This window comes from Poecilia reticulata, chromosome 11 (assembly GCF_904066995.2).
Source record: "Poecilia reticulata chromosome 11, P_reticulata-male-v2, whole genome shotgun sequence".
Lineage (NCBI taxonomy): Eukaryota > Metazoa > Chordata > Actinopteri > Cyprinodontiformes > Poeciliidae > Poecilia > Poecilia reticulata.
In genome coordinates this window covers 15,894,980-15,922,341 of record NC_088840.1, presented here as the reverse complement: position 1 = coordinate 15,922,341, position 27,362 = coordinate 15,894,980, and the positions used below count along the sequence as shown (strand labels likewise).

At 38.3% G+C, this 27,362-nt stretch overlaps 1 protein-coding gene across 9 annotated transcripts in view; it reads left to right on the top strand.

The window, feature by feature from the left end:
• LOC103472465 (CUB and sushi domain-containing protein 3-like) overlaps positions 1–27,362 on the top strand; it is a 393,820-nt gene that overhangs the window by 348,389 nt on the left and 18,069 nt on the right. For 6 of the 9 annotated variants that reach the window (XR_014089825.1, XM_081612755.1, XM_017307525.2 and 3 more), the window contains 13 exons: positions 1,435–1,623; positions 4,707–4,892; positions 5,048–5,242; positions 7,634–7,807; positions 12,006–12,179; positions 17,097–17,282; positions 17,752–17,937; positions 18,022–18,195; positions 21,961–22,143; positions 22,250–22,426; positions 26,001–26,180; positions 26,276–26,449; positions 26,561–26,734. Coding sequence is in view for 8 of the 9 variants with exons in the window: in XM_081612755.1 (XP_081468881.1) it covers positions 1,435–1,623; positions 4,707–4,892; positions 5,048–5,242; positions 7,634–7,807; positions 12,006–12,179; positions 17,097–17,282; positions 17,752–17,937; positions 18,022–18,195; positions 21,961–22,143; positions 22,250–22,426; positions 26,001–26,180; positions 26,276–26,449; positions 26,561–26,734 (2,352 nt within the window). In the remaining variant the exon portion in view is untranslated. The remainder of the gene's footprint in view (positions 1–1,434; positions 1,624–4,706; positions 4,893–5,047; positions 5,243–7,633; positions 7,808–12,005; positions 12,180–17,096; positions 17,283–17,751; positions 17,938–18,021; positions 18,196–21,960; positions 22,144–22,249; positions 22,427–26,000; positions 26,181–26,275; positions 26,450–26,560; positions 26,735–27,362) is intronic. The other 3 variants (XM_081612758.1, XM_017307523.2, XM_017307521.2) reach the window with 1 other exon arrangement.

Genomic DNA, 27,362 nt, shown 5'->3' with positions numbered 1-27,362 from the left:
TTTACTAAAACTTTACATGTGAACAATCTAGCACCTGGTCGTGCTGAGTACAACTTCACGCCGCTGGGTAATGAGGCATGAGTGCTCTATTTCAAGGGCATTTTTGACACTTAAAGAGCAAAAGACAGTTTTACCTGTTCAGGGTTTGCTTGTTCACCCCACAGCCTCCAGTCAGGGAGGTTGTTTCTTTAACCTTTAAAGCACCGCTGCTCTGTATGATGAATTACAAGCCTCTCAAGATTCTTGGTAACCTTCTTTGGCTGGACGTGATTAATGTGATCATTGACGAGAGGTGTTAAGCATGTGTTGTACTTAAAAACACAGACTTACTACGACATTTTTTTTTTTGACCTGCAAAATCAGGCCAATGACAGAACATTTCTTGCCATCATAGATTGTATTTAAAGGAGGAAATGTGGGACGAGTTTGCATACCGTTTCCCAATAACTTTGTACATAATTTCCTATAATAAACTTTGGAAAGTGAAAAGCTGATTTTATCCAATTATGAGTTCTCTTAAATAGTTGTGTATAACAAAAAAAATATATTTTCTACATTTTACAAAATAGAAAATTCTTTTTTTTACTGCTTTCATGCGTTTCTTTTTTTTCTTCACTTTTTATTGATACTGAGTCATTTTCCCACAATAAAAATTGTCACACCAAAGAGTGATTTTAGTTTTTGCAAAGGATAATTCTAGTCACTATGGGTTTGAAGACTACAGCAGTAAAATATATCTCCATTGTTCTTCATAATGATTCAACTTTTGAAACAAACAACAAAAATCCAAAACAAACCTAATAGCGTTCAAAATCTGTGTGAAACATTTAGGTATCACAATAAAACAAAATGTTATAATAAATGTAAGGCAGCAAAAACATTTTGAAAACTCAAAATTTTTATTTCCTCTCAGTGGACAGCCTTGTCATTGGCCATAACAGAAGAAATTAATACTTAATATGAGATTGTCATAACTTTTCTTAGATTCACTAATGATTTCTGAGTCCAACATAATGTTTGTCATAGGCACTCAAATAGTCATATAATGCTTTCCTAATAAAGATTCTTTAGTTTGCTTTTTTTTTTTTTAAAGATTCCCTCAAAATGTACAATAATTGCTCTTAATGCGATTACAATTTAAATGCTATTACTTCTCCTCTAACAGGTTTTGGTATAGTTATTTTATACACTTGCAGTTATGAGTTCAATGATATCCTAATAGAACGTCTGCAAGTTTTAAAGTTATCGTGTTTTTTTTTAGTTGTGTGGGCGTAAAGGTTGTTTCCAACACAGTAGTAGTTTAAGACTGGTTTGAGCCTTTTGTGATTCAAGTAAAGAATGATGAAGGAATCAGTTTGTGCCTTACTGTCTGTAAGCCCTTTTGTTTCATAGAATTGACATGGTTTGTTTTTCTAAATGTTTGTTCCACCGCAGCCCTGTACTGCTCCACGCCAGATTCGCCCCTCCACGGCTCCATATCGTCTCAAACAGGCGGTCATGTCAACAGCGTGGTGCGCTGGGCTTGTGACCGCGGTTACCGTCTCATAGGCAACGGTACGGCGACTTGCCGCCGTACGTCGCAGGGCTACCACGCCTGGGACTCTCCTGTGCCTGGTTGTCAAGGTACGCGAAAGTGTGTTTGTGGAACTCTTTCTCACCTAAGTTTAAAATAGCCTATTGGATCATTTTTGCTTATTTTAATTGTACGCAGTTCTTTAAATGTCCTGCGAGTAATTATATTTTCCCATTTATCCACAACAACTGAAACTTTCAATATCTAGCATGTTATTTTCGCAATTTACCGTCTATTAAAAGAGCGCCCCTCATATTAATTTCACTCCCTGCTACGGCAGCTGTGAAATTACTGTAATAACCCGATATTGGCTGGAAAGTGCAACGTCTCCCCTTTCAGAAACCGTTGGAATTTTTCCAATAGCGCCAAGTGTGGACGAATTACGGTACTGCAAATGTGGCAGTGTCGTCGGCGATACGTTCGTTGTGGTAGGGTTAAAGCAATTAATATATAGTTTATAATTGCACAAGTGGCATATGACGACAAAATAAGTGCTTTAAGCAATGATGTTGATCCAAAAAAACAAGTTATATGAATTTTATTAAACGGTCTTGTTTTGTTCCTGCTCAGTTTTAGGAAATATCGTGCTGTTTCATTAATGGTGAATTTTCTGTTTTGTTTCATACAATTTCCTTCCTATTTTTGTGTAAATTAAATCTTGTTTTCTTTGCTATGTTGTGTTCAGCTATGTTGTATCACAACTGAGCTGGAGAAAACTACCACGAAAGCTTAATCGGGGGCTGTTATCAAATGTATATGGGCTGGGAGAATCAGAGGAGGATATTAGATGAGGTGTAAGATTACATGCTGTAATTTGCCATCCACTTCATGTTGTCTTGTTATCTACAAACTGATAAAGCACCCGGTGAAAATACATTTATTTAGAAGAGAAATTTTTAACAGTGAAGTTTATTGCTATCTTTTCTTGTACCTAATGGATGTCAAGATGATAAAGCTACAAAAACACAGGTTTAACTCAAATAAAGCTATAAATGGAAGGAAAGTATTCCATTCTTTCCATATTCATCTTTTCCAGTGCATTCCAGAGTATGCATATTGAAGCCTTATTGCAATTTCTTACATAACGCATTCGTGAGAAAAGAGATTTGCTTTTGTCTAAGCTGTGTAATATCATGGTGCTGATAATAAAGAAGAACTCTCAATTGTGTAGGCAGAAAGCTACAAATTTATAGAGCTAGTTTACAGAATTGTATCCAGTTCTGCTCAGACGTGTCACATCCAGTTATCATCTGTCAGAATAGCTTTATTTGAGATGTTCTGTTTTGCCCAGTATTGATGCAACAGAGAAAGACGAATAATTTAGATTAAAAAAAAATATGATTTATACTTTGTGGCAGTTCGTTACCAGAAGAAAACGGTCATCTCTTAACACTAAATTAATAACAAGTAATATTATTGTTTATAAAACATAAGCTGGTTTGAAATACTGATAATCTGATTAGACACAAGAAATGTACAGTTGGTAAATTTTGCAAAAGTAAAAATTGGATGTTTACTTCGTGACACTCTGTTACCAGAAAACACGCTCGTCTCTTAGCAACAGATGAACAACAAATATTGTCATTGTTCAAAAAACAAAAGATTTCTTCTGTGTTTCTGAAATACTGCTTATCTTATATCGCTTGACAGGAATTGTGCAGTTAGTGAATTTTTCAGAAAAGTGAAAATGTTTTTGTATTTTTTGTCATTGACGGTAAATATATTGTAAAACAGACATTCAACACAAAAGTGAAAATCTGATTTATATTGTGTGCTAGTTTGTTACCAGAAAAATTGCTCATCTCTTAACACTAACTTAGTTATTGTTTATAAAACATAAGCTCTTTTGAAATACTGATTGTCTGCTTTGACACAGGAAATTTACAGTTAGTAAATTTTGCAAAAGTAAAAATCAGATGTTTACTTTGTGACGCTTTGTTACCAGAAAACTTACTCATCTCTTAGCAACAGATAAACAACAAAAAATGTTATTGTTCAAATTTCTTCTGCTCTTTTGAAATACTACTTACTACTTAATAAGAATTGTGCAGTTGGCAGAAAAGTGAGAAAAAATCTATATATTTTTTTCATCGGTGGTAAATATATTATGAAACATACTTGTCTGTAGTAAGTGTTCCACCAAGGTGACGTCTCTGTAGCTCTAACTGGAATCTCTGCCCTCCTCTGTACTAACTGGCGCCATCTCTGTAGTTCTCTACATCCCTGTCCTCCTGTTGCTATGGTAATTAATCGTCTCTGAAAACTGTCATGTGTGAGTGAGACACAGAGAGGGAGACAAAAATTCGCAAGGCATTTCAATGCTGTCCTATGCTTTGCAATGGCAGGCCCCGATATGTGCTTTGACACTTTCAGCTCAACCAAAGTTTGCAACTGCCCACAAATATTTAGCTAAGTTCCCACAATGTCAAGAGGATAGTTTGGTGGAGTCAAAGTGGAGATTTTAAACCCAAGAACTCTTCAAACGTTCAATCATGGTGGCTGTAGCCTCATCATAAGGTATCAAACAAAGTGTAAGAAGTTTTGAAGACGTATAACTCCCTCCATATACTACAACTTCATCTAAACCGATAGAAAGTTAAAACCTGAATAGAATTATATCTTCCAACAAGATGTACATCAAAGCTGGTTTTGTAATGGATAAATTACAGGGAAATCAAGACTCTGAAATGGACCCAACATTGGCATCATTAAAAATACATCTAATATTTTTAAAAGCTGATTTTTTACTAAGAAACCAACCAATTTAAATGAACTATATTTCTCTATTAAATGCATGAAGCAGAAATCCAGTTGAAGCATGTTGACAAAAAACATCTTGTCAAGGCAAATATTAGTGAGGGTATGTGAGCCTCCATCGTTTTATCTATGTGGACGTCAGTGTACAACCTCTTTAAACTTGTGCACCCAGGTCTTAATTATCGTATTATTGCTCCACCTCTAAAATTGAATGGTTAAAAAAAACAAAAATTTTGATAGAAATAAATATGATATTAACAACTTTGATGAGAGGATACAAAACACTGCCTGGAATTGTACGTTTTGCATCCACAACTAAAACAGAAGCAGAAGATGTTTGGATGTTCTCAATCAGTGCATCCCTCTCCTTTCGTAGCCGTCTCCTGCGGGCCACCCAAGGCACCAATAAACGGTGGAGTGCTAACTGCCGACTACTCCGTGGGAACAAGAGTTTCTTACTTCTGCAACGACGGATACAGACTCTCCAGTAAAGAACTGACATCAGCCATCTGTCAGCCTGACGGAACATGGAGCAACCATAACAAGATACCGAGATGTTCCGGTTAGTGACATGCGCGTCCCGGCACCAGGCTGTGCAACATACGGACCAAATCTCAATATGTCATGATTTTGATGCAGAAGTACAAAAAGCAATATTATTGGATTTTTCCAAAGTGAGTTGGTCTAATAAGGCTTGGTTTTCTCCTGTCTGTGTAGTGGTAGTGTGTCCCAGCATCGGGTCGTTTTCCCTGGAGCACGGCCGCTGGAGGATTGTTAACGGCTCGCACTACGAGTACAGAACTCGCATCGTATTCACCTGCGATCCGGGGTACTACAGGTTAGGCCCCGCCCACATCCAGTGTCTAGCCAATGGGGTGTGGAGCTGGAAGAACGAGAGGCCGCACTGCCAGAGTGAGTAGAAAAGATGTAATAATAAAATGCCCACAGCACTAACAATAAAGGAGTAAACAGTGTTTGCAGTTTTTCAGAGGATAACTCTTATTTATTTGTCGTCTATTTTTTTGGAGGAAGTAAATAGAGCTGTAACGTCCTTCTCCATGTATTTCTCCTCATTTTACCAAACTCCCCTAATTAAGCTTTAGATATCAGAGATTTTGGATGACAATTGTGAATGGGGAATAAAAAAACAGCCAACAAAACACTTGAATAAAACAGTTGTGAACTAGATTTTTGTAAGATATCCCTTGAATCCCAGCCTAATTTTGGTTAAAATGTTAATAGATTCAACCAAATTGCATGCCAAAAATACGACATGTACAGAAATTATGGTGAACTTAAAAGTTGTGTATCTTTTTAAAAACAATGTAAATTTTCAGCAAAATGCATAGCCAACACACATACATAGTAGCTGTTGTATCACAACCTCCAAGACGATCTGAAAATGCTTTAGAAGAAAGCAAATACATCCACCATCACCACAGCGTTTGCGTAGAAACATCGAAAATAAAACGATTCACTTCCACCGTCCATTTGTCGGGGAAATTGCAGGGGTTTTCATCTTGCATCCATAATTATTCTTCCATTTATGCTATTCATACATTATATATTATAGAAAACTTCAGTGAATCACCAACGTAATGTCCTACCTTTCCACACTATCCTCTCTTTTTTTCTTCATGGGTTATTAATAAATGTGTTGATCAGAGTTTCACCAGCCGATTATTCGGTTTTTCCTTTGCTGAGTGAGGTTATAGGGAAACTAATTTTCTTTCAGACATGTAAAGCAAATACAAACTCATTTGTATAAATATTCTTTAATAAATATTGAATCATCAAGAGAAAACTTGTCTGCACATTCCTTGATAGAATAATGCAAGGAATCACATAAACGGAGGGATTACTGCAAGGCAACAGTTCTACTAACCGCCTCACCATGTATAGCCACCAAACATCATATGTATTAGATTATTTTTTATTTTTTTGCTAAAGTCAAAACAGAGTCAGATTTTAGTTGTAAAGAATTTAATGGGCCAGAAAAAAAAAATCAGATTTTTCATTGTTTCTCCTGACAATAACTGCTTAGACCCAGTCGAGGGAAAATATAATGATTTTGAACTCTGGCTTATTGATCGCTGCATTGCTGAAACTCCTGTCACGCTCCTTCAAATCTGCCTTGTGCATCTAGCATAGGTGAGAAAATGTGGCTGTAAGTAACTAACATCAAATTTCTTTGCGTCTGATACTTTAGTGGATGCAGTTTGACATCCAGCTAAGCTTGACTGCCGAGGACTTTTTGGGATATGTGAAAAATTCTGCGTCATACAGGTTGCAAATTAGACATGGGATGTATATCGCTAATAGCAGCCGCTGCTAATCAATAAATATCTCAGGATTAACCCTATAATGACCTTTTCCCAATCTACTCTATGCAGAACTTGCACTAAAGTTTGCTTATCTCGACATGCTCAATGCCAAGATAGTCATTATTTCATCACTGTGGATACTGTCACTCTTCTTGTATCTCGCATTTTCACAGCATCATTTTCTTGTGTTCTGGGGTTGTTTTACATCAAGGCTTTCAGTTCTTTCAGTTCTTGTAGCTGACCTGGAGAAAGACAGAGGAAAACAGATGGTGGCATAACAATAGAAATTTTGTTACCATTAAAAGTGGATTGTGAATTTTTGCAGAATAGTGAAGTTTTTTGCAGAGTTGTATGTTACCTGAACCATGAACTTGTTACCCATATATAACACGTCGTACCCGGTTTCTCATTTTGTGCGTAATGCTAGAGCCAGAAGTTTCATGACAGCTAGAATCAGCTAGAATCAAAACCTGGCTTACATATAAACCCATCTGACAGTTTTGTCATGAAAAAAAATAGCCTGTAAAATCTTGTCATTTTATATCGACTGTCATGTTTAAATTCTTATTTTTTTTTCTGCTTTCATCTAATTTGATGTTATCCAAAGATGACAGAGTCACCATACAAGGTTAAACTTTCATCCTTACAATCCATAATTTAACCTGGGAGAGTTGACATTTTTCGCTGTCATTCAGGAGATCTCTTCCTGGAATGCTTTGACATTTTGGATCACCGTTATTTTTATTCAAAGAATACTGTGGCACTTCTCCATGTCCTGTTATTTTCCTCACTGGGCACTTTGTAAGTGGAGAAGGAGGGAAAAAACAGCCGAACCAAATTTGCCTGCTGCACATCTTGCCAGGATGGCAGCGCTTCTCGCTGAAACTGAAATGAGGTCTAGCAGCTTCTCAAATTAACCCGGTGCTAAAGTGGCTGGCAGCTGATTATTAAATTGTCTGTGTCCAACCATGTTTTGCAGTTATCTCATGCGGCGACCTTCCTTCGCCGCACAATGGAAAGAAGGTTGGTACTCAGATGACATTTGGCGCCACGGCCATCTTTACGTGCGATGTTGGCTTCATGCTGGTGGGGTCAGCTGTCAGAGAGTGCCTGTCGTCTGGGCTTTGGAGTGGAACGGAAACAAAGTGTTTAGGTGAGTAATCGTGAAAGTAAATTGCACTTTATTTTTATGAAATTTTCTGGTACATCTGGAGTAGCATGTTTTAGCAAATCAGTAATTTTTTTATTTTTATCCAAAGCTGATGATGGATAAAGAACACTGCTTCAACCACAAGCATACTTTTTGATTGAGTATTAGGAGCATTGTACATACAAAAATGTATTTCATATTTATGTAAGAAGAAAATTAGATATGATCTGATGTTGAAAAGTCACACATTTTCAAGAGAAAAATTACAATATTTCATGCCTAATAAATACTATTTAAAATATGTATGTATTTATCTACTTATTCTTTTACTCTTTCATTCCATCGTGCGAACAGCAACTTGCTCTAGGCAAACAACTTGAACTTTTTCTCAGATTTTCATTTCAACATATTTTAACAATTTAGCCTTTTTTTTTAAGCTGTCGGTTGCCTTGGATTTCATTTTGGGGTATTAGAATAAAAATACAAATTTATGCCACACCTTTCCAATTTCTACTTGCCAAATAATAATAAAAAAAAAAAAAAACATATGTGACTACACACTACTTTGTGTTGGCTTATCGCACGAAATCCCACTAAAATCCATTGAGATTTTTTTGGCTGTAATGTGACAAACACTAAAAGGATTGCCTGGGTAGGAATACTTTTGTGCAGCTCTGTACCAAGAACCACCATTAGAATGAAAGCGAGGAAGATGTGATTTTTCCGCGTCAATCTAATGAGGACAGGTATCAAAGGAAGGGTTCTGCCCCACACCTCACGTCTGGCCTCACAGCTGCTCCCCTCTGACCTTGTCCACCTCGTGAACAACACCATCTTGGCTGAGCTTCGGCTCCACTCTGAGTTAATTTAGAACTTCATTTTTTATATATGATTCCCACAGAAGCTGTATCTTTCTTCTGCCAGCGTGCCAGCCAGGGGTAACACGTGTTATGACAGGGAGCTGTCATTTTATGGTGAAGCCTCAGCAGGAGGAAGGCTTGCAGGAATACATCACAGGCTAAGGGGAGGAAGTCGACGCAGTATTTAAATTCAAATACTGTGAAGCTTCGTTTAAAATGATGATGGGGTGTAATTTAGTCAACAACAAATAGACATTTATGCTGCAAACTGTCATAGCTTAAGTCTGTGGTCATGTTTCAAGCTTTTGTTTTGTTTCTTTATTTTCTATTCTTGTCAAGCTTCAGTCATTGCTGTTTTTTTTCCTCCTCCTCTAACAGTTTACACATAACTTTGATGGCTTGTTCTTGTTATTGCTGCCATACTTTCTAGGTGTCCTCAGTCGTCCTTGTTCCATCTCCCCAATTCACCATCTGCTCCATATTCCCAACAAGCTTACCTGTCTCCACTTAACAATCACCTCTCTTAGTCATTTGTCAGCTTCTTTGTTTATTTCATGTCCTGTTGGCTCAGTTGGCAAAGTTTATTTTCCTTTTGAACATGGGACTTTTTTTTAAAGCCTTTTAGATCTTGAGTGCTCCTGAGTACCTAAATATGGGGTAAGCTCCCACATCTCATGACACTAATAGGACATTCAGCCAGTCATCTTGGTGTTCTAAAAATCAGAAAATATACTTTTATTATCCATTAGTTGTACTTAGAATGGACCATTTCCTTTAGTGTGTAGCTAATAAGGCTCATACAAATAAGGCTAAACAATTAAGTTGAGCACATAAACCCAAACACAGTTAGTCATGTCAAGTCCTTAATCACCTGAGTGGCTGTCTTATGCATCAAACAATCACTTAACTCCTGGAGTGAGAGCTGTTTTAAAATACTCTTACAGGTCCGATTGATGTAGTTGCTTTCTATGTTTATAGGAAAGACGATTGTACCTGTATTTTACAGAAGAGAACACACTCAGCAAGTGACTTGTAAGCCATGGTTGACGTGTGGTTATCGACATTAAACCTTCCTAATTTCTTCAAACGAGAGTCAAAGTCTTGACTATTTAGAAATGTAGTCTACATGAAAGTTTTCTATCCACAACTGTACCAAGCTTTTTAAAATAAGCACCGTTTTCCACTTCCTGATCTTTTATACTGGCTTTAAATACAGACCCTGTCTGTCAACCTTCCTCTGACATTCAGCTCTTTGGTTTTACTTAAGGTCAAGATAGCTGCTGTCAGACCAGTGATGGGATGGTTGACACACTGAAAGTGGACAGGGTTGTTAACATCATATGGCGAAATACAACACTTGTTTTCTTTCTTTTGTTTTATGGTAATAGAAAAAGTAGAAAAAGAAACGTGTGTCAAGTTGGACTGATGTAACACACAGGTCGATTTACAGTACAAAAATATGCAAAGGTTTCTTAAAGACTTACACTTTTAAAAAAGCATAAGAAAAAAGTCCATCACGCTGTTCCTATTATTTAAAATCCATTTAGCGAGACTCTAAAGTGCTGAAGTGACCAGAGTTTTCTCTGACTGATTTGAGCGTAGAATAACGCAGCGCTGTCTCTTCCGGACCCATTGTTGCACCTTCTGCTTAGCTGGCTGAAAGAAGGCTAGCACACCTTTCCCTTGTTCCCTCGACAATAACAAACACAATACAGTTGTTTAGAAACACCTCCAACAGCCTAAAACAACTGCTTATCATTCTTATTAAAGTAACCCCGTTTTAGAACTGCTCAATAAAGCTACAGTCAACATGTGTGTCAAACATGTTGCAGTGTAGCTGTACAGTAGGACAACTGATTAATAATAACATTTTATTCGGGTGACTATGTGAAGAGACAAACAGCAAAATTGCAATATTATATGCAACTTCTACCTTTAGCAAGTGTTTATTCTGTAATTTTGCTAGATGTATACCTATCTTTAATTTTATTTAACTAAAATTCTGCAAAATTTATCAAATTAAAACATGAACAAAACATAAATATATTGAATTAACTACAAATATTCTAAATTACATTAGAATATAATTTTTTTAAAGTATTTGAAATAATTTTTTGCTTCTATTTGGAGTAAAAACTATTTCATACATTTTTTTCACATTTTCTCTGTATCTTTTTTAATTTTATTTCATCCTACAAATGCCAATATGTAATTTAGCAAGAAAACTCTCTCTACCAATTTATCCCATTAGGTCTCATACTGTCATATTAATCACCCTATTATGTATCCATACCACTGTTGTGACTTTAGTCTCGACAGACATTCAAGCTAAAAACTGCAAAACATGTTATTAACATGTGCTATTTATTGCTAGCACTATAAGTGATCCTTCGAAGTAAACAAATAAGACTTTAATAAACCGTTGTGGCTTCAGGCTAATTATTGATTCCCTTTGTGTCTGTGTTCACGTGTTTACAACATATTCAGAAAAAAGTCCGATTTGTGTCCCCCCGAGGAGTGTCCTTTAACTCAAGTAATCAACACCTCAAACACAATGTCAGATGACAAAGTTAATACGATGCAACCTTTTCCTCTTCTCGTTCTGTTCCGCCTCCCTGGCCGCGTTTAAATCGTTAGCTCTTGCTGACGTCGGAGTTGCGGTGAAGGTTTTATCTACTGTAAAGAACAAAATCAATACTCAATCCAAAAAAAAAAAATATCTGTGAGCAGAAAAATACGCATTCCCTTCTGACTTTGTGAAATGGCTTTTAAGTGGCTCGTGACAGCGCTGCACATCAATCAGACCTGTGTGAATGAATCTATTCATGGAGTAAATAGACGTCCCCAAATCATGTGAACCCTTTAAATGTCTTCATTTGAGAGTTGCAGATGAATGAAGTTGAACTAAAACGTAACAGAGTTTGATCGAGTTTGTAACAAAAAAGTATTTGCATCTTGTTTTGGATTCTTTGACACACTTCTTCCAGATCTTTATTTTCTAAAGTGGCTGGCCTTCAGATCACTTCCTTACCAGACCCATAGAATTTACAAATCACTTAAATAGAAGCTTCTGCCAGCATGAAGTAGGCTAAAAGATCTCAGAAAACATCACATTGTGCCCTGTTAACTCAAAAACACATGTAAAGAATAACAAAGTCACTGACATTTATGGGTGTGGAAACAATTACCAAGCTCTTTGTTGGGCTTTAGGATTTCAGTGAGACGTTATTCAAAAATGAAGAAAGCATCGAAAAATGACTAACTTTTCCTGAATTGACTGGCCTTCAAAATAACTGTTGTTTTTTTTTTTTTTGGTTTTTGTTTTTTCTTTCCATGTCTAGCTGGCCACTGTGGAATCCCAGAGGGAATTGTGAATGGCCAGGTCATCGGGGAAAACTTTGGGTACCGTGACACAGTTGTGTACCAGTGTCTGCCTGGCTACCGCCTCATAGGCTCATCGGTTCGAATCTGCCTCCAAGATAACCAGTGGTCCGGACAGCTGCCCATCTGCATACGTAAGGAATTCACCTTCTGTTCTCACAACTCTGCTAATTGATAGAAGTGGTTAGAAAACCTCTTGTAATAATACTTACCATACCATTTAGCAGTCTGAGAAAAGCAATTTTTTACATTTGTGTTTTGTAGCTGTACAGAAAGACCTAGACCGATTCTCCTATGTTTTGCAGAAACAGGCAGCTTTGAGCCTGAAGAGTCCAGATATTTGTTTAAAGTTTGATTGCCTTCTTTCCCCCAAGAGCTCAAGAGCCGGTGCAAAACAACTTGGAAATCACTTCAGGGGCATACGAATGAAAAACACACTGAAAAACAACCTCATGTCGGAAAGATCTGCTGGATGACAAACTGCTTCCAAGTTTCTTAAAATAAAATTGACTGACCAACGAATTAAGGCAAATTTATAAGCGTGAAGCAAGTATACTCTGTCTTCAAAACTGTCATAAAAACTGGTATAATGAGATAAAATCCAATCGCCATTGCTTTGAAGCTCAGCATGGTTTTCATCAATAACAAAGGAGGAGAGCAGCTCAATTTTAAATTTAACTGCCTTGAAAATAGAATAAAAACGGTGATGCTTATTGACGAAGACATGCTTTCCAAGCCGAGGTGAGGGAGAGTCAGTCAATAGAGATAACTAAATCAAAGTTTAGCCTTGGATGAGAGGCGATTGAGCACATCATTAAAACAAACATCTTTGTTCTGGTTCAGGGGTAACAAAATTCAGGGAAAACGGATTATAAAGTGTGCATGTGCAGAGGAGCTATTTATTATTATTGTTATTTTAAATTACTGACTGTAAACTGTACAACAAAGTAACTTCTAACATATGAAAACATTTATGTCACCATTTTCCCCACTTTGTGTTTTTCAGTTGTGTTCAGGGTTTTAGTTGGAGTACGTTTTATTCATTGTAGTACCCAAAATTTGAAAATATGAAAAAGAATATTAAAGCAATTAAGGACAAAAGCACTAAAGCACTAAGTTCATCTGCAGTTAGTTTTCCCACAGCATCTAGTTTTACCCTAAGAAATCACCTCAAGACAATGATCCACACGTGTTTTTTTTGGGGTCAAGCTAATTATTAAGGGGAGAGAGAATGTTTGATGAGCCCTTATTGATTAAATTAATTAATCATGCATCATTACATATAAACCAAATGTAATTTAAAAAAAAGAACATATTTCTTGCCTTCGAAACTTTATGCTCACAAACAACACCTTTTGTCTGCTAGATGGTCTTCTCGTTTCCTCCATATTCTACCTATGCATATCCTAGGCTTGGCATGAACTGTGTTGTCCTTATCCGTCAGGCCTGGATTGTTCTTTCCTTCCAAGCAAATGTTTCAGTTATGAAATAATTCTGCAACAAAAAAAATGTTTTAGTGGAGAAAATGTTTAAAAATCCACCTTTTCTGTCTATGTACATCCTCACATCTCACCCGCTTGACGGACTTAAAGGATTTTTGCGGTACAAGGAGCGCTCTTTCTGCCTTTTTCAGTGTTGCCAATAAGTAGCCATAGTTCCCTTAAAAAAGTCTCTGTTCTAAAGAAAAAAAATTATAATTTCTTTGTGCATTGGTAGTCAGTCACACTATTGCTACTTCAGATGATGCATCATCATTCATATGGTAGTATTTTAGAAAAGAGTAGCTTTATTTTGCCAAATAAGTGTCTTTCACTGTACTTGTGTTAACTGGTTCTAAAATTTGATATAGTTTAGCTTAAATAACTTTATTGCTTTATTTTCCATCCAAATCGGCTGTAAACTGCAAGTGCGCCAACATTACCACCATAAGTTGTACTATTTTAATAGAGTGGGATTTTTATAATGAAGTTGGGAAGTAAAACTGTTAATGTTGAATACATTGACAACTAGCACAGCTGTTGCGTAGTCAAAAAAACAACAGTTGTGGATTGGCAGCCAGAGCTACTAATCCACAGCCCCACACTAGAATCCTTAAAGAGCCAGAGGGACAAATCTGTCTTATTGGTCTGGGTTGAGATTATTATTATTAGGGCTTGAGGACACAACAGAAGGCTCTGACGTGTCCGGGCTGCTGTGGAAAATTCTCTAAAATTGGTCACTTGCTGTGAGTGTCATGATTTTTTATTTTTCCAAGCCACACAGAGAGAGAGCACAGTGGAGGTGGTGATGATGAGGCCAATTATAGGGCCTGGCTTCCCTAAAGCGACAGGGCCAATTGTTGACTAAATTAGGAAGACAGAGTTGGAGTCCAAAAAGGAATAGCGGGGGCTGCTTTGTTTTAAATATTACCAAGAAACAGAACGAAATGTTCCAATATAAAGACTCTAGTATAGCTTCGTGAGCATGTATTTGCATTTTGAAGGGCACACATCTGTGTTTGCATGGCCGGGACGGTTTGCGCGTCCCTTGGCATGTTGGGGAGTCTCTCTAAGCTGTAGCTGTTTTTATTGAGGTTATTCATGCAGGAGTTATTGAGGGAAATTATTTTACAGCCAAATTATACTGTAATTATGGAGATGAGAGGCTCTTGTTTAGAGACACAAACAGAGAATGATGATGAGACTATGAAATGTGTTTGAATGTGTGCGTGCGTGCAGCCACGGGGTCTGCTGGCAGTGTCAGATGGCTGCGTATCTGCAGCATGCAAAGTAACTTCTGATTCTCGCTGATCGAGTTTCTTTGCTTCTGCCTCTCTCTTGTGGCCTCTTGTCTTCATTTCCCTTCACTTTAAGACTTCCTTTCCCTCCTTTTTCTTTATCTCCTCATGTGTCCACTCTTCCTCTCTCCTTGTTTTTCTCTTCTCTGTTTTGCCACCCGGCAATCGCCTCTTTTCTAGTTTGGGCGGGCTCCTCTTCTCCCAGATTTATTTCAAACCGGGAAGTTGGAGAAGGGGATGAAAGAGAGAATCTGCCAATAGCTATTGGATGTCTGTTTACACAATCGTCACACAAACACCGAATAGTTTCAGCGAACAAAGTAACCAAGATAAATAATTACAAGGAACAATGACAAACAGAGGACACTGAGAGTGAATGCAGAATACGGCCAAAAATCGGTGACTGAAAATTGGAACTATTATCATTTCTCGTAAGGATGTGAACAAAAGGCTTTAAAATCAAATAATAATAATATGGAGACTTGGCAACTTGCTTGCATCTAGCCTGTGCATAGTAACGAGATAAACCTGAATCCTCCTCTAGTCTTGGAAACCACATGTAGATTTTCAGTCATGTTTTGCAAAAGGATTTACACCCTTTTTCAGAATTTGGCATATTACAGATTACAGTTTATTTTGCTCAGAATTTTTGTTGTAGAAATTCAGAAATAGAGTATAATTATGAAGCCGAACAAGAAATTAAAAATGGTCTTCAATATTTTTTTAAACGTAAAAGTCTGGAAAACCCTTTTTCATGTTTTTCCCCCCTAAATAAAATCCAATTCTGGAAGAAAATCTAAGTTGCTGTAAAAGCTTCGAGGCTTGGACAGAGGTTTATCTTGCTGCAGACCACACCCTTAGAATACAGTGGGAGTATAATGAAATCAATTAGATAAATGTATTAGAAGCACCTAAATCTATCTGAGAAAATTGATTTTCACAGACACTCTCCATGATTAAGCTTTAGCCATTTTACAAAGAAGAATGGGCAACAATTTCAGTATCGAGACAACTGTATAGCAGCGAGTCACATACTCTGAAAAGACTTCCAGTTGTAATTGCAGTGAAAGGTGATTCTAAAATGTTCTGACTCTACAAAACCATGATGAAATACACTAATATTTGTGGTTTTAGTTTAAATCTAAAAAGTGTAAGGGGTACTCATTACTTTTACAAGGCATTGCAATTATATGTTTATTGAAAAAGTTGTTTCCAGGCAACCTCTGCTGTTTTAGCATAAAAAAAACCAAATCCTAAAACTTATATTTTTGCTATTTTTAGCGTGTATTCATTGCTGTTGAAGCAATTTTTTTGGCATAAGTATGTTGCATATGCTTTTGTTGTGATAACAATAAACTCTAAAATCATCCAAAATCCTCTTTTAATTATTTCTCTGCCTTAATTTGATATTTTATAGCCAGACTTTTACAACCTGTGATGGGTTCTCTTTAATTCATGTGGTAAAATTTGGCTATTCCTATGTATTTCAAGATTTATAAACCATATTCCTACAATTTAGTCACAAAAACTGATGGCTTTGTTTCTACATTTTTTGTGTGGGTTTTTACTTTCTTGTCTTTCTCTCTTTATTTATTTTCTTATATTTTTGCTTGTCTTTTTTTGTCAATTTTTCACTTTCTGGACTAACACTTTTGATTGCCACCCCTGATGCATGAGCTCATTGAAGTCTATCTTCCTTATTTATGACATAGTCATTGGAAAATTAAACTTATCCCGGTCATAAAATCAAAATATGTGAATATAAAATGTATTTTTTCCTCATTACCGGAGACGATGTTTTTTTTTATCTGCTTGATGTGAATTACTGTCAATTTTTAATGTGTGTGAGGCTTGTTTCACAAAGCTCCAATCACAATCTCCAGCTGTCATCGGGAATAGTTAGGGGACATGTCTGTCATTATTTCCCCCTGTTCTACTAAATAAAACACCTCAATGAACATCCTCAAAGAATAGTGATCCCATATTTTCTTTTTCCTATGGTCGCATTCCATTTGCTGAGTATGAATATTTCAGTGGTGCATGTCTCATCTTTTGCAATCTAAGCCACACAGTTAGTTTTGTCCTTATTCTGGAAGTTTCACTAGATACGAAGTTGGAAAATTGCTTCTAATCTAATTCGAAGTGATAAAATGTAGACTCATGCTGCTCAAAAGAGCAGGTCAAAATGGTGCATATTATAAAATGAAAGCTTCTCAAGACATTTTTGGGTCATTAGCCCGTATTCAGTTTCATGCATGTGAACATTTTCCCCTAGCGATCAGCTGTGGCCACCCAGGAAGTCCCATCTACGGCCGCACGGTGGGAAATGGCTTTAACCTCAACGATGTGGTCAGCTTCGTTTGCAACCGGGGATACGAGATGGAGGGGCCCGCACGTGCTCAGTGCCAGGCCAACAGGCAGTGGAGCCACCCGCCCCCAACGTGTAAAGGTGGGGAAAAAAGTTAAGTGTATTGACCCCTAACTTTCTTTTTTAGCTCATTCTTTCTTACCATTACTGCATGCTCCTGCTGCCATGGACCCAATTCATCTCTCAGCCCCAATCCTTACCTTAGACCATCCCTCCTTTTTTTCATTTAATCTTTTTTCTTCCATCAGCTTTGTTCATAATAAACACATTTGCCACTTTGACCTTCTGTCCGAGAAGAAAAGTAAATTCTCTCTTTAAATACACTTTCTTTTAACCTTGTAAGCCAAAGATTAATTCAACTTTCCTTTTGGTAGCTTGGAATGACTATACAACATACAACTGTAATGATTTTTTTTTTTAAACTGGGGGTCAGTGGGGATTTGTTTGGATTTTCCCAAATCGACACAGGCTCTAAACTCTCCCTGGTTCATGCCAAATAACACAGGTTTTCCTCCTGTCTGTCATTTGTGTTTCCCGCATGTCTGTGTCTCTCTGCGTACAGTGGTCAACTGCTCCGATCCCGGCATCCCAGCCAACTCAATTCGGCAGAGTAAAATAGAACATGGCAACTTCACTTTCGGCACGGTGGTGTTCTATGACTGCAACCCTGGTTATTACCTGTTCGGATCACCGGTGCTGACCTGTCAGCCCACCGGACAGTGGGACAAGCCTCTTCCCGAATGCATAGGTTTGTAGATTAAAAGGGCTTTTGTCATGCTGCTTGAGGCCAAAAGCAGCTGATCTTTCAGTCTCGATCTGTCTCGATGTGTAGTTGTAGACTGCGGCCATCCAGGCTCTCCGCCCAACGGCATGCTGACGGGAGAGAAGTTCACATTTGGTTCGACAGTCCGATATTCCTGTCTGGGTGGGAGGCAGCTAAAAGGAGAATCTTCTCGGATGTGTCAGCTCAATGGGATGTGGAGCTCCCCCATGCCCTTCTGCTCGGGTGAGCATTTTAAACTTCAGAATATACAAGCGCCGACGTCCAACCCGTACCAGGGATTCTGATAGATGGATAAAAGGTGTCTAAAACATGTGGACTCGCCAGAGTGTAAAGTGGCATGCTTCACATCTTGCAGGTACACTTTTCTTAAAGCCTTCGCACTCGGTTGGAGGGATAATAGGGGTCTGGATGAACATGGAGAGGAAAGGTAGCTGCATGAAAAGTGAATGTAGCAGTGCCTGTCTGGTAAAACATCGCTGGAATGCAACCTTGCCTTACAATCGCTCAGTTCTGGACTTTAAAAATCGTTTTCTCTGCTAGTTTAAAATCAACACTTGCTGACCTTTTGTGTCATTTTAGAGAATCTAAGGGTGTTTATTTAACTGTGAACTGAGGGATACAACCAGGTACAACTAGGCACCACCATAGTCATCTAATATGCTTCACAAAGGCATATTTTATTCCCTCCGGATTTCCTGTAAATTCCTATCTTGACGCTTGTTAAGCCAGATTGTCTTTGCGGACGGAAATCTTCTTTATCTTTCATAATGTAAACAAACACTCCGAGTTATATGGTTCACCATCAGCTTGCTGGAGGCATGATTACAGCTCTTGCAGACCGAAAAGCTCCCAGCTGCCACTTACATAACAAGCACGGTGAGAAACATTCCAGACGACTTGACTAAGAATACATTGTTATTTACAGCAATTTCCCAGAGGTAACGTTGGGGTGAGGAAGGCTAATAGATTAGAAAAAAAAAAGAAAAAGATTCATGGTTTCTACCTGGCTGGTCTCCACCAGAACCCTGTGGAGATAAGAGTTCATTCTGGGATAACAATACAAGCTTTGTTATTACGCTCCATCAGAACTCACAAGTAATTTTATGTATTTTTTATTATTATTTTTTTTTTATAAATCTTTTCATGCTGTCCAGAAACACTGGGTCCAGGTGTGAAAATCAAACTGAGTTGGTAATTATTTGGTTAGTGTTACAAAATGAAAGAAATCACACACTGAGATTTGATTTGGTAGTTTGGGCGGAGAGACTTCTTTGTTAAAAATCTGAGATTGCAAGAACAAGAAGCTTTCTCGGATTTGATTCAACACAAAACAGAAATGTCCTGCAATCCTAGACCCGTCTGTGTGTAAGGTAACAAATATGGTGACAGAAAGATTCAGTGCTTAAATAAATTATCATAGTTTTAGGTATTTTATTTTGTACCGTATTGATAAAAAAAATATATAGTTATGGCTAATTTTGACTTTTTCACAAACTTTTACATCTGGCTTCATTGTTTAAAAGATAATTGCATGGAGAAACCTGTGATGGCTGTGCATCCATAAGGGGCAGGAATAGGGAAGTTTACAGCATTAAGTTAACTCGCATTATGCTCAAGCAGGAACTTAAGCTATTTAGAGAGAAATGGAAATTGGTCGTGGCCTGTAACATATGTGGACTCTGAGGGAATTTATCTCACTGATATTTGCTCTTATGTGTTTTCTAATTTAGATGGATCAGATCATTTATATTACTTGCATCCATTCTCCTAAAAGTCACTTTTATCACAAGGGGGGGCGAGGCTGGCCAGCATCACTACACCTCCGGACAACATATCCGCTAATTAATGTGTGCTGGTTTTTTGCTGCACCGTAGACGTTACTGATTCATTTGAAGACATCCAAATAAAAACTCCCTTTTTTTTCCTCAGGTTGTACAAAAATAATGATGAAACCTGGATTATTCAGGTCAGATTACATGAAACTAAATATAATGCATTCACTGGTGAACTTTAAAGCTGCTGAAAGGAGGATTTCATCACCTTTAAACAGAGCCAGGTTATCCGTTTTCTCACCTCTAGTCTATACGCCAAATTAAACTCATCAGCTACTGAGTGTAGCTTAACCTTTAAAGGACAGTGGAAATAAATTTAAAAAAAATGCGTTTCCCCGAAAAAGTTGTAGTCCTTCTTTAATACGCACTAACTCCAAGCTTAGCACTGCCATTTAAAAGAAAAGTTTGAAAAAATAAAGAGAAGAATAAACTTAAGGAGTGTTAAATTCCTTCAGCCTGGTGCCCAAACATTTTGAGACAAACTATGATGCTTATTTGTGAACTTTGCAATACGTGATGGCTGCTCTCAAGAGTGATCACATAAAATGTAGTACAATGCAAATGTTATAACAACTGACATAAAAATATAAATAATATGCACAATTATTTTTGCCCTGCCAACAAATGGTTTGTCGGCATCATTTAGGTGATCTTACGGTTAACTTAGTTTTTTTATTTTATTTTAGAACAGGACAGCTGGTGTTGCTTGGTCAATACCACTAAATTAGAAAAGCAAAACAAGTGCCTTAAAAGGAGTTGGAGATTGCAATAATATATATGTATATATACATATTTTTGATAGAAACAGGCACTGTCATCGTCACTTTGCATCAAAAGCACTTTATAGGCAAAGATATTGCTGGCAGTGGCATTGCAGCCAAATCAACCACTGTGCCCATATTTGGGTCGTACATATTATGACAGGTTAACATGACTATCAAACCAAAAGCTGTGAGTGATCACCTGCTGGCATATTATCCAGTACATTGGGTTAGGCAAGCTGTTAAACTAGGTGAAAATTGTCTGAAAGGTGGATGTCAATGAATGTATAATATAGAAAAAAAACTTGCATACAGCTTTTTAGAGTGTAAAAGTACAAATGGTAATGGGTAGATATGAGCATCAACTGTTGGGAAGCGATTCGTAAACTGTAAAGATGAGCCAGAGTTGTTTCTTAGCACACAACTTGGAAAAGGATCCATCTCAAACGGGTACTTTAAGCACTCTAACCCAACATTTAAAGGCGCAAAACCTTAGCAAGCCTGGAAACATATTGATCACAACCACTTTAGGAGTATAATAAAATCTGGCTGCTTGGCGTAGTATGAAGAAACTAGGTGCAGTTTGAAACTTTTCCACATTTTGTACATTTGAGCATCTCGGGAGCAGTTTAACTTTAAAAGCTTTTACTTCATAATGTGTGTGAATGTGCCTTTTGTAAACTATTTCGCAAAAAGCCTCTAGACTTGCACAGCATAGTGTAAGCAGAACAACTGTGAGAGAAGGCAAGAGCTTTTTAAACACACTCACAACAGAAGAATGACTAAAAAGTTATTTTTCTTGTGAAAAGTGTTCTGTCTTGCCTGAAATGTGTGTTCTGCAATGAATGTGAAGGGTTACTTCGAGACATAATTAGTCATTCAGAGCCAACAGAAATTAATCAGGTTGTGGCATTAATCTTATGCACAAGTAACCCAATGCAAATCTCATACCATTAGCAAAATGGGCAGTGTGGGCCAGCAATGTTTGAGAAGCAATATGTTAGTCTAGACTCGTGCACTGGTGTGAGAATGTGTGTTTTTTTCTGTATAGAAGTGTGTGTGTGTGTGGGTGTGCACTCTCAGGAGCATGCTGTGTATGTCAGACAGGGTTTTGCTGACCAGGCGGATGTACAAGGGCAGAGTGAGGACCCCACACACATACACACACTTACACAAGCTGCTACCCATCACTACACACACGTATACACACATAGAGTTTTAGAGCAGCATATGGACTTGTCATGAACATAATGTCTGCAATCCGCTGCCATTTGTAAACAGGCATTTTCCACTTGTTGACCATAAGGATTCGACATGTCATTTTTGGGGGCTTTTTTTTATTTGTGACATACAAGAAAGTACAAAACACCATGGGATGAATTTTCTTCCTACAGGTGACATTGCTGGTTCTTGCGGCGATCCTGGCATTCCCTCCCACGGCTCAAGGGAACAGACGGATTTCAGGATCCGTTCCAAGGTCTACTTCACCTGCTCAGAGGGCTACGAGCTCATTGGGTCTGCGGAGAGAATGTGCTTCCCCAACGGGACGTGGTCCGGCACTCAGCCCTTTTGTAAACGTAGGCTGAATGTGGATAATTCCTCCCCAACGACCTTACTATAGCCATTTTTAGCACATATGTTTTTCCCCAATAATCACGGGATTCTCTGTCGCGTTTTGTGCAGCTACTCAGTGTGGAAATCCCGGCACTCCCAGTAACGGCAGAGTCTTTCGCCTTGATGGAACGACGTTCTCCCACTCTGTCATCTACTCCTGCATGGATGGTTACCTGCTCACTGGTGCCACCACCAGGCTGTGCCAGGCCAACGGGACATGGTCGGGGGCACAGCCAAACTGCACTAGTGAGTTATCTGCTTTGCTTTCCCCGTATTACAAAATGTTTTTGTACTCTTTTAAATTCTTTTGTATCTTGGCACATAACAACAAACTTTATTATTAACTAAGATTTTTTTTTTTTTTTTAAGACCAACACATTTTGAACATAGGACAAAAATGCTTCTGAATGAACACTTTGTAGAAGCACATTTTGCCCCAATTACAGCTGCAAGTCTTTTGGGATATGTCTCTTCCAGTTTTGCAAATCGACATACTGAACTTTCATTTAATTTATTAACCCTCCCTCAGTCCCGGAGGTGGTAAAGTGGACACCGTGTATGCTTTTACGTTTTGTTTGTTTATCTGGGCTTTTTTATGGTTTTGGGAACTGACGGGACACCCCCGTCGCTTCTCCTTTGTACAACCTTGACATCTGCCTCGCTCTTTCTGAGCACCAAGTTAGGACTGCGGGGTGGTTAAGGGAAGAAAGATATCCAAAACCAACCTGGCCCCATGTAAAAAGTAATTACCCTCTTTGTTGAATCATGAATTAGCTATGATCAAAGTACATTTTTAAAAAGCTGAACTCAATTTCACAAGCCAATCCCATGCCTGATTATTACCTGACCTGCAGATATGATAAATAATTTAAACGGAGCCTCTCTCCTGGTTAAAAGTCATTTACCTCTGTCAGTCTGTGGAGGTTACAGCGCAATTCCTAGGAGTTTGGGAAGCCTCAAACTAAAGTGAGAGCCAAAATCCACAACTGGAACAAACATGCAGCAGGGATGAACCTTCTCAAAACGTTATGGTTAGGGTCAGTGAGAAAGAGAGACTGGGCAAAACGTCATCCAAAGACTTCCATTGTCAAAACCACAGCGGACATAAATGACACAAAGACTCTTCTTACATTTCCTAAAATGAAACTTCTAGATGAGCCCCGAAACTATTGAGAAAATATTCTGTGAACTGTTGAGAAAAAGAGAAGCATTTTGGAAGGTGTGCATCCCATTACGTCTGAACTAAAACTAGTATTACAGAAAAGCCATCACACCAAAGTCAAACTTGGCAGAGATGGTGAGAGGGGATGGATCTGCTTTATCAAAATTTCACAAGGAGATATAAGAATAAACGTAAAGTAAAATGCATGACCAACATTTCTGATTCTTATTTTTCAAAAAAATAAATAAATAAATAAAACCAAGCATCATTTTCCTCCTATTTCACAGTTATGCATCCTTTTTTGTTTGTCTGTCACATAAAGTTCCAAAATAACAGATCCAAGTCTGTGGTTGGAACAAAGCAAAATGGAAAAAAAGAGACTATGAATATTTGCAAAGTACTGCATAGTTATTAGCAGATGAGTAAACGTCTGTACAATATGTTTCTGTTCTCTTTTTCAGTTCCAAGTAACTGACAGCAAAACAGTTTGCATTTTTCTACAGTTCAGCTGTGAACATTCAGACAAGACGACCATGAAATTAGAAATTTCATTTACAAATTCAGCTTTAGAGAACACCAAGAAAGTTGAGAACAAACAGCGAGGAGAAAGATAAAGAGAGAAGTGGTTTTATTCGGTATTACCTGGAATAAATCTATGCGTGGACTCTGAGTCGAACGCAGCAGCGGCTGTGATCAATACGTTAATGATGTAACTGAAAAAGATTTTAATCAAAATACCAAAATGTCAAGTGCTACTTTCAGTTACAGCTATACGAGCTGGCATCTCCCCCTCAAGGTCCCAAACATTAATCAGAGCCTCTTCACAAACACGAAAGTCGTCCAAAGACCTAGACAGACGTTTTGAGAGCTAAAAGGAAGGACTCTTTCAGATCAGATTCTTTAGACGGGCAGCAAAAGAATCTGATCTGCACCTCTCCTACTGGCCGTCTTAGCACAGCCTCAGCTGCATGTAAAACAGTTAGCGGCTGATTATGCAGTCTAAACTATAATTTATGCAGTACAGTTAGCTGCAATTAAGCCGTTAACATTTCCAAACTGCTTACGTGGATCACTGTACGAGTTGTTCTCCACAGCCTTTTGTGACACTGCTTCATGCCCAGTTTGAAATGACTCTGCAACACTATAAGGCCTGAGTAATGAAATAAAGCTCAAATATTTATGCTCCTGCTTCTCATTTTATCGCGCGGCGTGAATAACCTTGATCGTTGTTTACTTTGGCTAATTTGCTTTTTGAACCCGGAGGGAAAACTCCGACAGAGTAAATAACCATAAAATATAAAAAGTCTCTTCCTGTGTGAAATATGACCAAAGCCATACTTGAGCGAGTGTTAATCAGAGCGCCGCGTTTCCGGTGTGCTCGCTCGCGTGGCATTCAAAGATATATGCAATAAACATATCTGCAGAGGAGCTTGCAGATATTAATTGTGTCTGGAAAAAGGACTTTCTTTCCGAGGGACGTCTGGCATGATCTTTATGGTTCCACATTTCTACTGACATTTCTGACTTTTAATGCATTCATGTAAAGAAATAAGCCATGAAATATCCAGCGTGGCGGGATAAAAGGACAAAGACGTAGAAGTGCTGAGAAGCCTAAATCTAGAATTGGGGCTTCCTGGAAGTAAAGACAGTTTTTAAGAATGTCTTTCTTAAAGGGAAAATGGCTGGCTTTTACAGTAGATTACGCAGCATCTATTAAGAGGCATGACAGAATGTGGGGTGGGTTTAAAAGCAGTAAAACTGCCTATTAGTCTATGAAGGACAGTGGCCTAAAAGTACTGTCTGGGGAATTCTAATACTCCTTAAAACCATCCCAGGACAACCACAGCCATCATTTCCCAGATCCTTTTATGAGCTGCACATTTAGATAATATGCAGCCCGTAAAGGGATATGAAATGTATTATTAAAATGTATTTAGTGGAAAAACTAATAGTTACAAAATGAATCACATTGTAAAGTATCCTTTTTATAAAAAAAAAAAAAAACTTGGATTTTCCTGGATTCGTTTATTAGGAGGTTGTTGCTATGAGCACACATCAGAAAAAAATCAAATGATTTTTCGCTATCAATGCAAATAGTATTATTAATGATATTATTAAGAGGCATGACAGAATGTGGGGTGGGTTTAAAAGCAGTAAAACTGCCTATTAGTCTATGAAGGACAGTGGCCTAAAAGTACTGTCTGGGGAATTCTAATACTCCTTAAAACCATCCCAGGACAACCACAGCCATCAACTTGTCCCACGAGAAATATTCAGCTTCTTTACACTTTCTATGTTTTTTATGTTTTATATTTTGTTATTGTTGTTTATCTGTGTTGCCTACTATGACGTGTGCTGCTGCCTTTCTTGGACCGGTTACCGTTGTGAAAGAGGTCTTAATGTCAGTGTTTTTTTTTTTTTTTTTTTTTTCTGGTTAAATTGAAAAAGAAAAAAAGTGCAGATTTAGTTTTGCTGGCATAACTCAAAAACGCTTTTTTCATTTGCTTAAAAGTAGCAGGTTTCCGTTACGATTTATGTTCCTTTCGTGCTTTTGAAGATTTTGAGGATTTTTGGTCGTTGGGTATGAAAGTATCTCTTTCTGTGACTCGCTCAGAGGTAAACTTCAGCTTGTCGTTGTGTGTTTGCCCTCTCCCACAGTGATAAACTGCGGGGATCCTGGCATCCCGGCAAACGGCCTTCGCTACGGTGAGGATTTCACTATCGGACAGAACGTTTCCTTTCAGTGCCAGCCGGGCTACAGGATGGAGGAGGACGGGTCGCCTATGAGGATGTGCACCCAGAATGGGACATGGGGTGGAAACATGCCCATATGTACAGGTAAGCCTTTTGAGTCAAGAACCTTAAAAAAGAAAAAAAAGGCTTTTTAGCAATAATGTGGCTTCAGTGAAATGTTTCAAATGCTTATTTCCCAGCGGTGACCTGCCCGACTCCCGTTGCCATCAGCAACGGCGTACTGCAGGGCAGTGACTTCGAGTGGGGCAGCAGCGTGAGCTACAGTTGCTCACCGGGTTACGAACTCTCGTTCCCGGCCATCCTGACCTGCGTATCCAACGGCACCTGGAGCGGCATGCTTCCGCAGTGCCTACGTAAGAATTACGTCACGTTCACGCGCTTCGCTGGCAAATTTCAAGCACCGGTCTTTTGAATTCCTGACACCAGAACTGTGAAATGTCATACGTGCGTCTTTGCGTTTGCAGCCAAGTTCTGTGGCGACCCAGGCACGCCAGTCGGGGGTTTCAGAGAGGGTCGGAGTTTCATTTATCAATCCGAAGTGTCCTTCAGCTGCTCTCCACCTCTGATACTGGTCGGCACGGCAACCAGACTTTGTGAGAACGACGGCACCTGGAGTGGAACTCAACCACGCTGCATCGGTAATTTGCACAACTGGTTCACCAAGCAACCGTAAAATCACGGAGAGCGGAAGACTTGTTCAAACTTCAAGTCAAAACAGTTATTTTTGTGCGAGAACTTGATTTTGAAGGAAAAATTAAGAAAATATGTAAATTTTCCTGACATTTTACTCCAAAGTAAACTCCATCAATCTATTTTGAAATAATTAGTATTCTACGTCTAAATGTTTTTGAGTCGGATCATTCCGAAACAACGCACAACTTTTACAGCAATTGATGTACGTGTAATTTATAAGCCAAGCAAAGCTTACTTTTAGAATAGTAATAGTTTATCTAAACATTGCATTAATGTTCACTTGAGAGACACCAGCAGCATGTGCAAACCTGTACAATCTTAGCTTGAGGCTCAGGCCGGACTGGCGCTGGTAGCTACCCGGAGTTTGTGACGAGTGAGGATTCATGACGGTATCGGCTGATTTCCTCCTACTATTTTTCAACTGGTGTACGTTTCACTTTTCGCTCAGCTGCCAGTAGGTGAAAGACGTGGCAGGAATATAAAAAGAGACACGCCGATTATTATGATGGAGCAGAAAGCCTCATCTGGCACTTACAGGCTGTTCTAATTAAGAGAAGATGATTCATCCAGAAC